Below are 12,320 nucleotides of genomic sequence, written 5' to 3' on the forward strand. Positions count from 1 at the left end.
AAACTATTTAGGAAATTATTGTAATTTTATTTTATTATGATATATTGGTATTACTCAATTATGTATGGAACAAAATATAGGCCAAATGGGTGCCGCGACCTCGGTGGCACACCTCCATCCGATGGTCCAAATTTTCGATGACGCTGAGGCACAATGGAGGTTCTATGCCGTTAATGTGCCGAATGATCTCATTGCTGAATTGTTGCTGGCTTATCGACGTACACCTTTTCTTTCAAATAACCCCAAAGAAAAATGTCCAACGGTGTCAAATCACATGATCTTGGCGGCCTAATGACATCGCCATTACGTGAGATAACACGGCCATTGAATTTGTTGCGCAAAAGAGCCATTGTTTCGTTAGCTGTGTGGCAAGTGGCACCGTCCTGCTGAAACCACATATCGTCCACATCCATATCTTCCAATTCGGGCCATAAAAAGTTCGTTATCATCTCACGATAGCGACCACCATTCACAGTAACTGCCTGACCGGCCTTATTTTGGAAAAAATACGGCACGATGATACCGCCAGCCCATAAACCGCACCAAACAGTCACTCTTTGTGGGTGCATTGGTTTTTCGACAATCACTCTTAGATTCTCATTCGCCCAAATGCGGCAATTCTGTTTATTGACGAATCCACTGAGGTGAAAATGTGCCTCATCACTGAAGATGATTTTCTTCGAAAATTGATAATCCACTGTTGCCATTTCTTGGAACCATTCTGCCCATTCACGACGTCCATGGTTCAAATTGAGTAAGTCTGAAAAAGAGAAATGTCTTCCGAACATATTTGGAATATATGAGCCTTTTTATGCAAGTCGGGTATGCTAACCGGTGCTTCACGGTGACCAACTAAAGGTATGTTTCTGTCAAATAAAGTTTCTCGTAGGCGCCGAAAACTATGCTTTCAAAATGTAACTGCTTGACAGTTTGCGATCATTGTGCAGTGATGGCTAGCGGAAATTGACCGTTGATGACAGTAACATAACAGCTAAGTGGCCCAGTAGCCCAGCGGTTCGATTCTCCGTTCAGGCGAAAGGTAAAGTTAAAATAATATATATAAAATCGAACAATTTCTTCTACATTGTTTGTATTACAGAAAAAGGTGGTAATAACTAACTAAACCTCGTGGATGTGAGGGAAGATGCAAGAATACAATGATAACTGATATTTGTTTGTCTAAACTTTCGTTTGTTAGAAAAGAATTATATTTGTGCGTGCATATACAATTTTATAATTAATCATTGCAAGCACAGCTATTTATCATTTTCTCAACACTAAAAGAGGAAAAAGATTTCCCATAATTAATATTTTTTATCCTCACCGCTGATGAATTTCATCATCATATTCTACATGAATATCCAAATACAACACAAGAGATTTGGTTGACGTTTTTCTTTCTTTCAACTGAACATTTTAAAGAACTACCTCATGTCACATGAAAAAACGGAATGATTCATAAAAGACGTAATAAAAGATTGTTAAATGGATTCTTTGAGCTCAAGAGAATAATAATGGACCCGAAGGACATGCATATTCCGTAAATTCAGTATTAAGAATGTGATGACAGATATGAAAATATAAATATATTACGAGGGTTGCCTTTTATATTTCGGGACTGGACAAACCTAGTACTGCAACTAACAGCTCTATCGTAAAGCTTGACATTTTCATGGTTATACGTTCTCAAAGCCCTATTTGCGTTGTTTACAACAACTTCATCTCGCCCTAAAAATGGAATTAACATTTAAACATTTTCTTGCAATTCTTTTTTACAACTTTCGACGTGAACTAACTCAACAACTGCTCATCGACGAACTTAATTAAAAATTTTATTTCTATAGAAAATGTGGTCAAAATTCTATATCTATAGAAAATTTTGTCAACATTTTATTTCTATAGAAAATTTCGTTAAAGTTCTATTTCTATAGAAAATTTGTCAAAAAAATTTTTTATAGAAAATTTTGTCAACAATTTTTATATCTATTGAAAAATTTTATCAAAATTTTATTTTTATAAAAAATGTTGTCAAAATTCTATTTCTGTAGAAAATTTTGTCAAAATTTTATTTCTACAGAAAATTTTGTCTAAATTTTATTTCTATAGAAAATTTTGTCAATTTTTTTCTATAGAATATTTTATCAAAATTTTGATATCTGTAGAAAATTATGTCAAAATTTTATTTCTATAAAAATATTTTTATTTCTGTAGAAAATTTTGTCAACATTTTATTATTATAGAAAATTTTGTCAAAATTTTATTTCTATAGAATATTTTGTCAAAATTTTATTTCTACAGAAAATTTTGTCAAAATTTTATTTCTCTTGAAAATGTGGTCAAAATTCTATTTCTATAGAAAATTTTGTTAAACTTCTATTTCTATTGTCAAAATTTTTATATATATAGAAAATTATGTCAAAATTTTATTTCTATAGAATATTTTGTCAAAATTTTATTTCTATAAAAAATGTTGTCAAAATTCTATTTCTGTAGAAAATTTTGTCAAATTTTTATTTCTACAGAAAATTTTGTCTAAATTTTATTTCTGTAGAAAATTTTGTCAATTTTTTTTCTATAGAAAATTTTATGAAAATTTTAATATTTATAGAAAATTTTGTCAAAATTTTATTTCTATAGAATATTTTGTCAAAATTCTATTTCTAAAGAAAATTTTGTCAGAATTTTATTTCTATAGAAAATTTTGTTAAACTTCTATTTCTATAAAAAGTTTGTCCACGATTTTTTTCTATAGAAAATGTGATCAAAATTCTATTTCTATAGAAAATTTTGTCAAAATTTTATTTCTATAGAAAATGTTGTCAAAATTTTATTTCTATAGAAAATTTTGTCAAAATTTTATTTCTATAGAAAATTTTGTTAAACTTCTATTTCTACAGAAAATTTTGTCACTTTTTTTCCTATAGAAAATTTTGTCAAAATTTTATTTTTACAGAAAATTTCGTTAAAACTTTATTTCTACAGAAAATTTTGTCAAAATGTTATTTCTATAGAAAATTTTTTATTTCTGTAGAAAATTTTGTCAAAATTTTATTTCTATAGAAAATTTTGTGATTTTTTTTTTATAGAAACCAACCAACACTTTATTTCAACAGAATTTTTTTTCAAAATTTTATTTCCATAGAATATTTTGTCCAAATGTTATTTCTTTTTATTTAAGCTTAAAACCATACATTGACTAAACTACGAGTGTAGCTTAACCAACAGAGGAAAAGAAAGTTTGTCAAATTTATTTGGACAAAGCCCTATAGACCTCAAGATGGTTGGATGGACGCACGTTTCGGAATTACCACATTCCTCATCAGTATCCTCTACTTGCAGCAAAACTATCAACCAATTATCTGAATAAATTCAGGCAGATCATTAAACCCAACAATGAACCACACTTGAACCTTCCGAAAAAAGGTTTTACATTGATAGCCGGCTTATGCCGAAAGTAAATTCGTACAAACATATCTCTTTCGGCATATTTTGTCAAAGTTTTATTTCAACAGAAAATTTTGTCAAAATTCTATTTCTATAGAAAATTTTGTCAATATTTTATTTCTATAGAAAATTTTGTCAAAATTTTATTTTTATTTTTATTATTTTATTATTTTATTTTTATTATTTCTATAGAAAATTTTGTCAAAATTTTATTTTTACAGATAATTTTGTTAAACTTCTATTTCTATAGAAAATTTTGTCAACACTTTATTTCAACAGAAAATTTTGTCAAAATTATATATCTATAGAAAATTTTGTCAAAATTTTATTTCTATAGAAAATTTTGCCAACTTTTATTTCTATAGCAAATTTTGTCAAAATTTTATTTTTACAGAATATTTTGTTAAACTTCTATTTCTATAGAAAATTTTGTCAACATTTTTATACCCTCCACCATAGGATGGGGGGTATATTAACTTTGTCATTCCGTTTGTAACACATCGAAATATTGCTCTAAGACCCCATAAAGTATATATATTCTGGGTCGTGGTGAAATTCTGAGTCGATCTGAGCATGTCCGTCCGTCCGTCCGTCCGTCTGTTGAAATCACGCTAACTTCCGAACGAAACAAGCTATCGACTTGAAACTTGGCACTTTTACGTATAGCCCCCATATAAACGGACCCCCAAATTTGGCTTGCGAGGCCTCTAAGAGAAGCAAATTTCATCCGATCCGGCTAAAATTTGGTACATGGTGTTAGTATATGGTCTCAAACAACTATGCAAAAATTGGTCCATATCGGTCCATAATTATATATAGCCCCCATATAAACCGATCCCCCGATTTGGCTTGCGAGGCCTCTAAGAGAAGCTAATTTCATCCGATCCGGCTGAAATTTGGTATATGTTGTTAGTATATGGTCTCAAACAACCGTGCAAAAATTGGTCCATATCGGTCCATAATTATATATAGCCCCCATATAAACCGATCCCCCGATTTGGCTTGCGAGGCCTCTAAGAGAAGCAAATTTCATCCGATCCGGCTGAAATTTGGTACATGGTGTTAGTATATGGTCTCTAATCGCTATGCAAAAATCGAAATCGGTCCATAATTATATATAGCCCCCATATAAAATGATCCCCAGATTTGACCTCCGGAGCCCCTTGGAAGAGCAAAATTCATTGGATTCGGTTGAAATTTGGTGCGTGATGTTAGTATATTGTATCCAACAACCATACATGAATTGGTTCATATCAGTCCATAATTATATATAGCCCCCATATAAACCGATCCCCAGATTTGACCTCCGGAGCCCCTTGGAAGAGCAAAATTCACCCAATCCGGTTGAAATTTGGTACGTGGTGTTAGTATATGGTCTCTAACAACCATGAAAAAATTGGTCCATGCCGGTCATAATTATATAACCCACATTTAAATCAATCCCCAGATTTGACCTCCGGAGCTCTTAGAGGGCCAAAATTCATCAGATCCGGTTAAGATTTGGTACGTGGTGAATTTTTGTACATTGTGCAGTATATGGCCGCTAACAACCATGCCAAAATTGGCCCATAGCCGTCTATAGTTATATATAGCCGATACCCAAAAGTAATCTAGCAAAATTTTATTTCTATAGAAAATTTTGTCAAAATTTTATTATTATAGAAAATTTTGTCAACATTTTATTTCGATAGAAAATTTTGTTAAAATTTTATTTCTGTAGAAAATTTTGTCACAATTTTATTACTATAGAAATTTTTGTCAAAATTTTATTTCTATAGACAATTTTGTCAACATTTTATTTCTATAGAAAATTTTGTCAAACTGAATAATATAGTATTCAATCGACCTTTTTTGTGTAATATATTCTCCATATGGACTAACTTACAATTGAGTAGACGGTGTTTTAAGAAACCTTGCCATCGGCAAGTGTTACCGCAACCCAAGTAATTCGATTGTGGATGGCAGTCTTTAGTACAAGTTTCAATGCAATCCATGGTGGAGGGTACATAAGATTCGGCCTGGCCGAACTTACGGCCGTTTATACTTGTTTTTCTGTAGAAAATTTTGTCAAAATTTTATTTCTACAGCAAATTTAGTCAAAATTTTATTTCTATAGAAAATTTAGTCAAAATTTTGTTCCTATAGAAAATTTTTTCAAAATTTTATTTCTATAGAAAAATTTGACAAAATTTTATTTTTACAGAAAATTTCGTTAAAACTTTATTTCTACAGAAAAATTTGTCAAAATTTTATTTCTATAGAAAATTTTGTCAAAATTTTATTTCAATAGAAAATTTTGTCAAAATTTTATTTTTATACAAAATTTTGCAAAAATTTATTTCTATTAACAATGTTGTCAAAGTTTTATTCCTATTAACAAGCTTGTCAAAATTTTATTTCTACAGAAAACTTTGTCAAAATTTTATTTCAATAGAAATTTTTGTCAAAATTTTATTTCTATACAAAATTTTTTCACAATTTAGTTCTTTAGAAAATTTTGTCAAAATTTTATTTCTATATAAAATTTTTGTGAATTTTTTTCTATAGACAATTTTTTCAACACTTTATTTCAACAGAAAATTTTGTCAAAAGTTTATTTTTACAAAAAATTTTGTCAAAATTTTATTTCTATAGAAAATTTTGTGAAATTTTGTTTCTATAGAAAATTTTGCCAACACTTTATTTCAAGAGAAACTTTTGTCAATTTTTTACTTCTATAGAAAATTTTGTCGAAAATTTATTTCTATAGAAAATTTTGTCAAAACTTTATTGCCATAGAAAATTTTGTCAAAACTTTATTGGAATAGAAACTTATGTCAAAATGTTATTTCTATAGAAACATTTGTGAAAATTTTATTTCTATAGAAAATTTTGTCAATATGTTATTTCTGTAGAAAATTTCATCAAAATTTTATTCTTATAGAACATTCTGTCACAAATTTATTTCTATAGAAAAATTTTGTCAAAATTTTATTTTTATAAAAAATTTTGTCAAAATTTTATTTCTATACAAAATTTTGCCAAAATTTTATTTCTATAGAAATTTTTGCCAAAACATTATTGCAATAGAAAATTTTGTCAAAATTTTATTGCTGTAGAAACTTTTGTCAAAATGTTATTTCTATAGAAAAATTTCTAAAAAGTTTATTTCTATAGAAAATTTTGTCAATATCTTATTTCTGTAGAAAATTTCATCAACATTTTATTTCTATAGAAGATTCTGTCAAAATTTTATTTCTATAGAAAAATTTTGTCAACATTTTACTACTATAAAAAATGTTGTCAAAATTCTATTTCTGTAGAAAATTGTGTCAAAATTTTATTTCTATAGAAAATTTTTGTGAATTCTATATCAATAGAAAATTTTGTCAAAATTCTATTTCTATAGAAAATTTTGTCAAAATTTTATTTCTATAGAAAATTTTGTCAAAATTTTATTCTTATAGAAAATTTTGTCAAAATTTTATTTCTATAGAAAATTTTGTCAAAATTTTATTTCTATAGAAAATTTAGTCAAAATTTTATTTCTATAGAAAATTTTGTCAAAATTTTACTTCTATAGAAAATTTTGTCAAAATTTTATTTCTATAGAAAATTTAGACAAAATTTTATTTCTATAGAAAGTACTTGATTTATTTTTATAGAAAATTTCGTCAAAACGTTATTTCTATAGAAAATTTGGGAGCGACCGTGGTGCAATGGTTAGCATGCCCGCCTTGCATACACAAGGTCGTGGGTTCGATTCCTGCCACGACCGAACAACAAAAAGTTTTTCAGCGGTGGATTATCCCACCTCAGTAATGCTGGTGACATTTCAGAGGGTTTCAAAGCTTCTCTAAGTGGTTTCACTGGAATGTGAAACGCCGTTCGGACTCGGCTATAAAAAGGAGGTCCCTTGTCATTGAGCTTAACATGGAATCGGGCAGCACTCAGTGATAAGAGAGAAGTTCACCACTGTGGTATCACAATGGACTGAATAGTCTAAGTGAGCCTGATACATCGGGCTGCCACATAACCTAATCTAACCTAACCTTCTATAGAAAATTTAGTCAAAATTTTATTTCTATAGAAAATTTAGTCAACATTTTATTTCTATAGAAAATTTAGTCAAAATTTTATTTCTATAGAAAGCTTGTGATTTTTTTTATAGAAAATTTTGTCTAAATTTTATTTCTACAGCAAATTTAATCAAAATTTTATTTTTATAGAAAATTTAGTCAAAATTTGGTTTCTATAGAAAATTTTGTCAAAATTTTATTTCTATAGAAAATTTTGTCAAAATTTTATTTTTACAGAAAATTTCGTCAAAATTTTATTTCTATAGAAAATATTGTCAAAATTCTATTTCTATAGAAAATACTGTCAAAATTCTATTTCTATAGAAATTTTTGTCAACACTTTATTTCAACACAAAATTATATATCTAGAGAAAATTTTGTCAAAATTTTATTTCTATAGAAAATTTATTTAAAATTTGTTTCTATAGAAAATTAAGTCAAAGTTTTATTTCTATAGAAAATTTAGTTAAAATTTGTTTCTATAGAAAGTTTGTGATTTTTTGTATAGAAAATTTTACCTAAAATTTATTTCTACCGCAAATTTAATCAAAATTTTATTTCTACAGAAAATTTAGTCAAAAATTTGTTTCTATAGAAAATTTTGTCAAAATTTTATTTTTACAGAAAATTTCGTCAAAATTTTATTTCCATAGAAAATTTTGTCAAAATTCTATTTCTATAGAACATTTAGTCAAAAATTTATTTTATTTCTATTTAAAAATTTTATTTATTATTTATTTCTATAAAAAATTTTGTCAACATTTTATTTCTATAAAAAATTTTGTCAACATTTTATTTCTGTAGAAAATTTTGTCAAAATTTTATTTCTATAGAAAATTTTGTCAAAATTTCATTTTTACAGAAAATTTCATCAAAATTTTATTTTTATAGAAAATTTTATAAAAAATTATTTTATAGAAAATTTTGTTAAAATTTTATTTCTATAGAAAATTTAGTCAACATTTGTATTTCTATACTAATTTTTATAAAAATTTTATGCCTGAAAAAAATTTTGTCAAAATTTTATTTCTATAGAAAATTTTCTCAAAATTCTATTTCTATAGAAAATTTTGTCAAAATTTTATTTTAATAGAAAATATTGTCAAATTTTTAATTCTATAGAAAATTTATGAAGTACCTCTTAGTTGTAGAGGAATATTTTGTGTAAAGTAAGATATAATTAAGTCAATCTCTCCCACCAATGTGGCTTTTGATGTTGCTCTTTTCAAAACACTTGTGGTTTTTCGCCTTGCTCTTAAAATACCCTAAACTATGACGATTTTTGAATTTTGAATAATTCTTTGAATTCGTCATCATAGATTACCATATAACTTTGGCCATGATAACCCCTGGCGAAAGTTGATTAGAGAATCTGTGTTTTGTGATTCATTTGCAAATGCTCTCCATTTTTCAATTGTTAGTCTATTAAATCCATTCAAAACAGTCAAGTGTTGTCGAATAAGAATTTTGTTTTTTCTTTTTTTTTTTTTTGAAAAACAATTATAAAGAAGAAAACCCAAATACCAAAAATGAAAGTGGATATTACGAATATTTTCGTAATATTAACACTTCTCCTTGATCTGGGTAGGACATCACCAGCCCGTAGAGAAGACAACCAACAGAGATTACAAAAATCTGAAGAGATACGTAAATATATGAATTTATCGGCGAATCCCTGTAATGATTTCTATGAATTTGCTTGTGGAAATTTTGGAAAATATAATCCAACAGATATACGTGTAGATATTTTCTCCATTTTGGAGAGGGAATATGAGCAGAAACAGACAAATGCCCTTACCAAAGAATCACCCAATGATTCCGATTTGGAGAAGAATGTAAGAAATTTTTATAAATCATGTTTGAATATTAATGTGCGCCACTTCAAAGATAAACTAAAGGCTATAGTTCAGGAATTTGGAAAAATGCCTGCTTTGGAGGGAAATAAATGGCGTGAAAATGATTTCGATTGGCTTAAGACCATAGCGGAAATTTCCCATCGATATGATATACAATTGCTAATGCATTATGAAGTGATTGTGGATAGTGGGGATAGTAGTAAACGTTCGTTAAAAGTGGCCTGGGAAGATGTTCAGGAATCATTGGCAGCTACCATAATACGCAGCAATCATGGCATCACCGAACAATCGATAATAGCCAGTAAATTGAAAACCTATTTAGGATTGGATCAAAATTTAGCCAATAGAGTGGCAAAGGATATAGCAGATTTAAAGGCTGCTATGGCTTCAGCTTGTCCCACAACCATGCCGGTCGCTGGACAACCCTCAATTCTGACCATGGATAAAATGCAACGTAGATATATGCCCGATATAGATGTGAAACGTTTTCTGAATATCACTTTGGGCATGACGATACCAAGAACCTTGAAAATAGAAGATCATTTGGCCACTTGCCATCAGAATATGGTGAATCTCTTGAAGAGAACACCGAAGCGTACCTTGGCCAATTATATTTTCTATTATCTACTCAAACCCTTTATGATGCTGCAGGTTCCGGGACAACAACAGGAATTGTGTAAAATTGAAACTTCTACACATTTTGCAAGTGAAATGGATTTTATGGCCTATCGCAAAGAGCTGTCACAGCAAATGGAAAATGATTTGAAACATTTTTGGATTACCATCAAATCGACATTCCAAGGTATACTGCAATCGCATCGTTTAAGTTGGATTAAAGATAATACCCGTAAATTGGGTTTGGATAAGCTAAAGGCCATGAAATTGGAATTTGGTCAATATGAAAAGGCTATGTTTGTGGAGAAATATCGAGAATTGAGACTGTATCGCAATGATTACATACAAAATATGAAAGCCATCCTAAACTATAAAGCCATCGAAACTCAAAGCCGTTTCACCAATACCGCAAGCAATCAACTGAAGGTTGCAGAACGTGAAGGTAGTCCATTTACCAGTCGTCCTAGAAATTCTGTAATTTTTCCTGTATCCTCTTTGCAGCCGCATTATCTATGGTCCGGCTCTTCACCAAATGCCTTGAAATTTGGTTCTTTAGGATTTTTAGCATCTCATGAATTGATTCATGGTTATGATGATAAAGGTATATTCTATGATGAAAATGGTCAATTTAGACGTTGGTGGGATAATTATTCATTTCTAAGTCTGTACACTCGTCTCGATTGTTTCGCGGAGCAATATAAACGTTACAACTATAATGGGGAATCACAATCGGAAAATATTGCCGATAATGGTGGTCTACGTTTAGCCTATGAGGCCTACAACAAATGGTATGGTGATAAATTACGTTTCCACCAGAATGTTGGCGAGGAAACCTTACCACAATTGAATTACAATAACAAGCAATTATTCTTCATTGGTTATGGTCAAATGTTTTGTAGTACAACTCATTCAGATTTGACTTCTTTGGATACTTCAGTTTTTGGTCATGTCCCCCATAAATATCGTGTAAATGGCCCGCTTTCCAATTTAGAAGAGTTCTCAAGCGTCTTCAATTGCCCCAGGGGTAGTAATATGAATCCTGTGGATAAGTGTATTATGTATTAAAGTTGTAGATGTAATTATAAATTTAAGACAAATATAAATATCTAATAAATATATACTTATGTAAAGCCTATTAACATCTTTACATTTTTAGATTTATACAAAAAATATATTCAGCGTAGTGAAATATGTATTGCAATCAACTTTGAGGGTTCTATCATTGAAAAAACGTTAACAACAACAGAAGTGATACAAAAAATGACGACCAGATTTGATCGAAATTCCCGCCGCAGTGTTTGTTGTTGCTGTAACAGTTCTTTATGTAACAGGTTGGCTAATAAGTCCCCGGTCTAACAAAGAAAAACACATTTTTTTTGTCAAAATTCGTTTTTATTATTCAACATAAAGGGTGATACGGTCAAAATTTGGTCAAGGGAAAACGCGTGTAAATCGGTGAAATCGTTTATTTAAAAAATCAAATTAAATTTATTTTTCAAGTTCAATTAGTATAAAATTCAGGAAAAATATTCAGTTAGGCTTTCGCTTTTCCAAATCCGAATTGCCGGGCCTCACGCTTGACACCTGCCATCAGATTTTGTACTGCCACCTTGTCCACCTTCTTCGGCGCAGAAATCCAGTTTGCCTTGAACTGCTGCTCGTCCTTAACAGTTTTTTTGGTCTTCTTTAGGTTCGCTTGACAATAGCCCAGTATTTCTCAATTGGGCGGAGCTCTGGCATGTTGGGAGGTTTCTTGTCCTTGGGAACCACCTGCACGTTGTTGGCGGCCTACCACTCCATGGCCTTTTTACCGTAATGGCAAGATGCCAAATCCGGCCAAAACAGTACGGAACAACCGTGTTTCTTCAGGAAAGACAGCAGACGTTTATTCAAACACTCTTTCACGTAAATTTCTTGGTTAACAGTCCCGGAAGCTATGAAAATGCTGCTTTTCAAGCTACAGGTACAGATGGCTTGCCAAACCAGATATTTCTTTGCGAACTTTGACAGTTTTATGTGCTTGAAAATATCTGCTACCTTTCCCCTTCCTTTTGCCATATAAAACTCCTGTCCCGGAAGCTGCTTGTAGTCGGCTTTGACGTAGGTTTCGTCGTCCATTACCACGCAGTCAAACTTCGTCAGCATCGTCGTGTACAGCCTCCGGGATCGCGCTTTGGCCGTCGTATTTTGTTTATCATCGCGACTTGGAGTCACTACCTTCTTGTAAGTCGATAGTCCGGCTCGTTTTTTGGCTCGATGCACGGTTGTAGACGATACACCCAGCTTATTTGCGGCATCTCGGAGAGAGAGGTTAGTGTTTCGCTTGAAACTACCGGCAACTCTCTTT

At 30.2% G+C, this 12,320-nt stretch overlaps 2 protein-coding genes across 6 annotated transcripts in view; one reads left to right on the forward strand and one right to left on the reverse strand.

Moving 5' to 3' along the window:
* Window positions 1–12,320, reverse strand: part of LOC142222505 (uncharacterized) — a 329,961-nt gene that overhangs the window by 182,434 nt on the left and 135,207 nt on the right. The gene's annotated exons all lie outside the window — the stretch shown is intronic.
* LOC142222507 (neprilysin-4-like) lies at window positions 8,916–11,108 on the forward strand. Its single transcript, XM_075292678.1, has one exon. The coding sequence runs from the start codon at window positions 9,032–9,034 to the stop codon at window positions 11,036–11,038; it is 2,007 nt and encodes a 668-aa protein (XP_075148793.1). The 5' UTR covers window positions 8,916–9,031; the 3' UTR covers window positions 11,039–11,108.

This window comes from Haematobia irritans, chromosome 1, assembly GCF_050003625.1.
Source record: "Haematobia irritans isolate KBUSLIRL chromosome 1, ASM5000362v1, whole genome shotgun sequence".
Lineage (NCBI taxonomy): Eukaryota > Metazoa > Arthropoda > Insecta > Diptera > Muscidae > Haematobia > Haematobia irritans.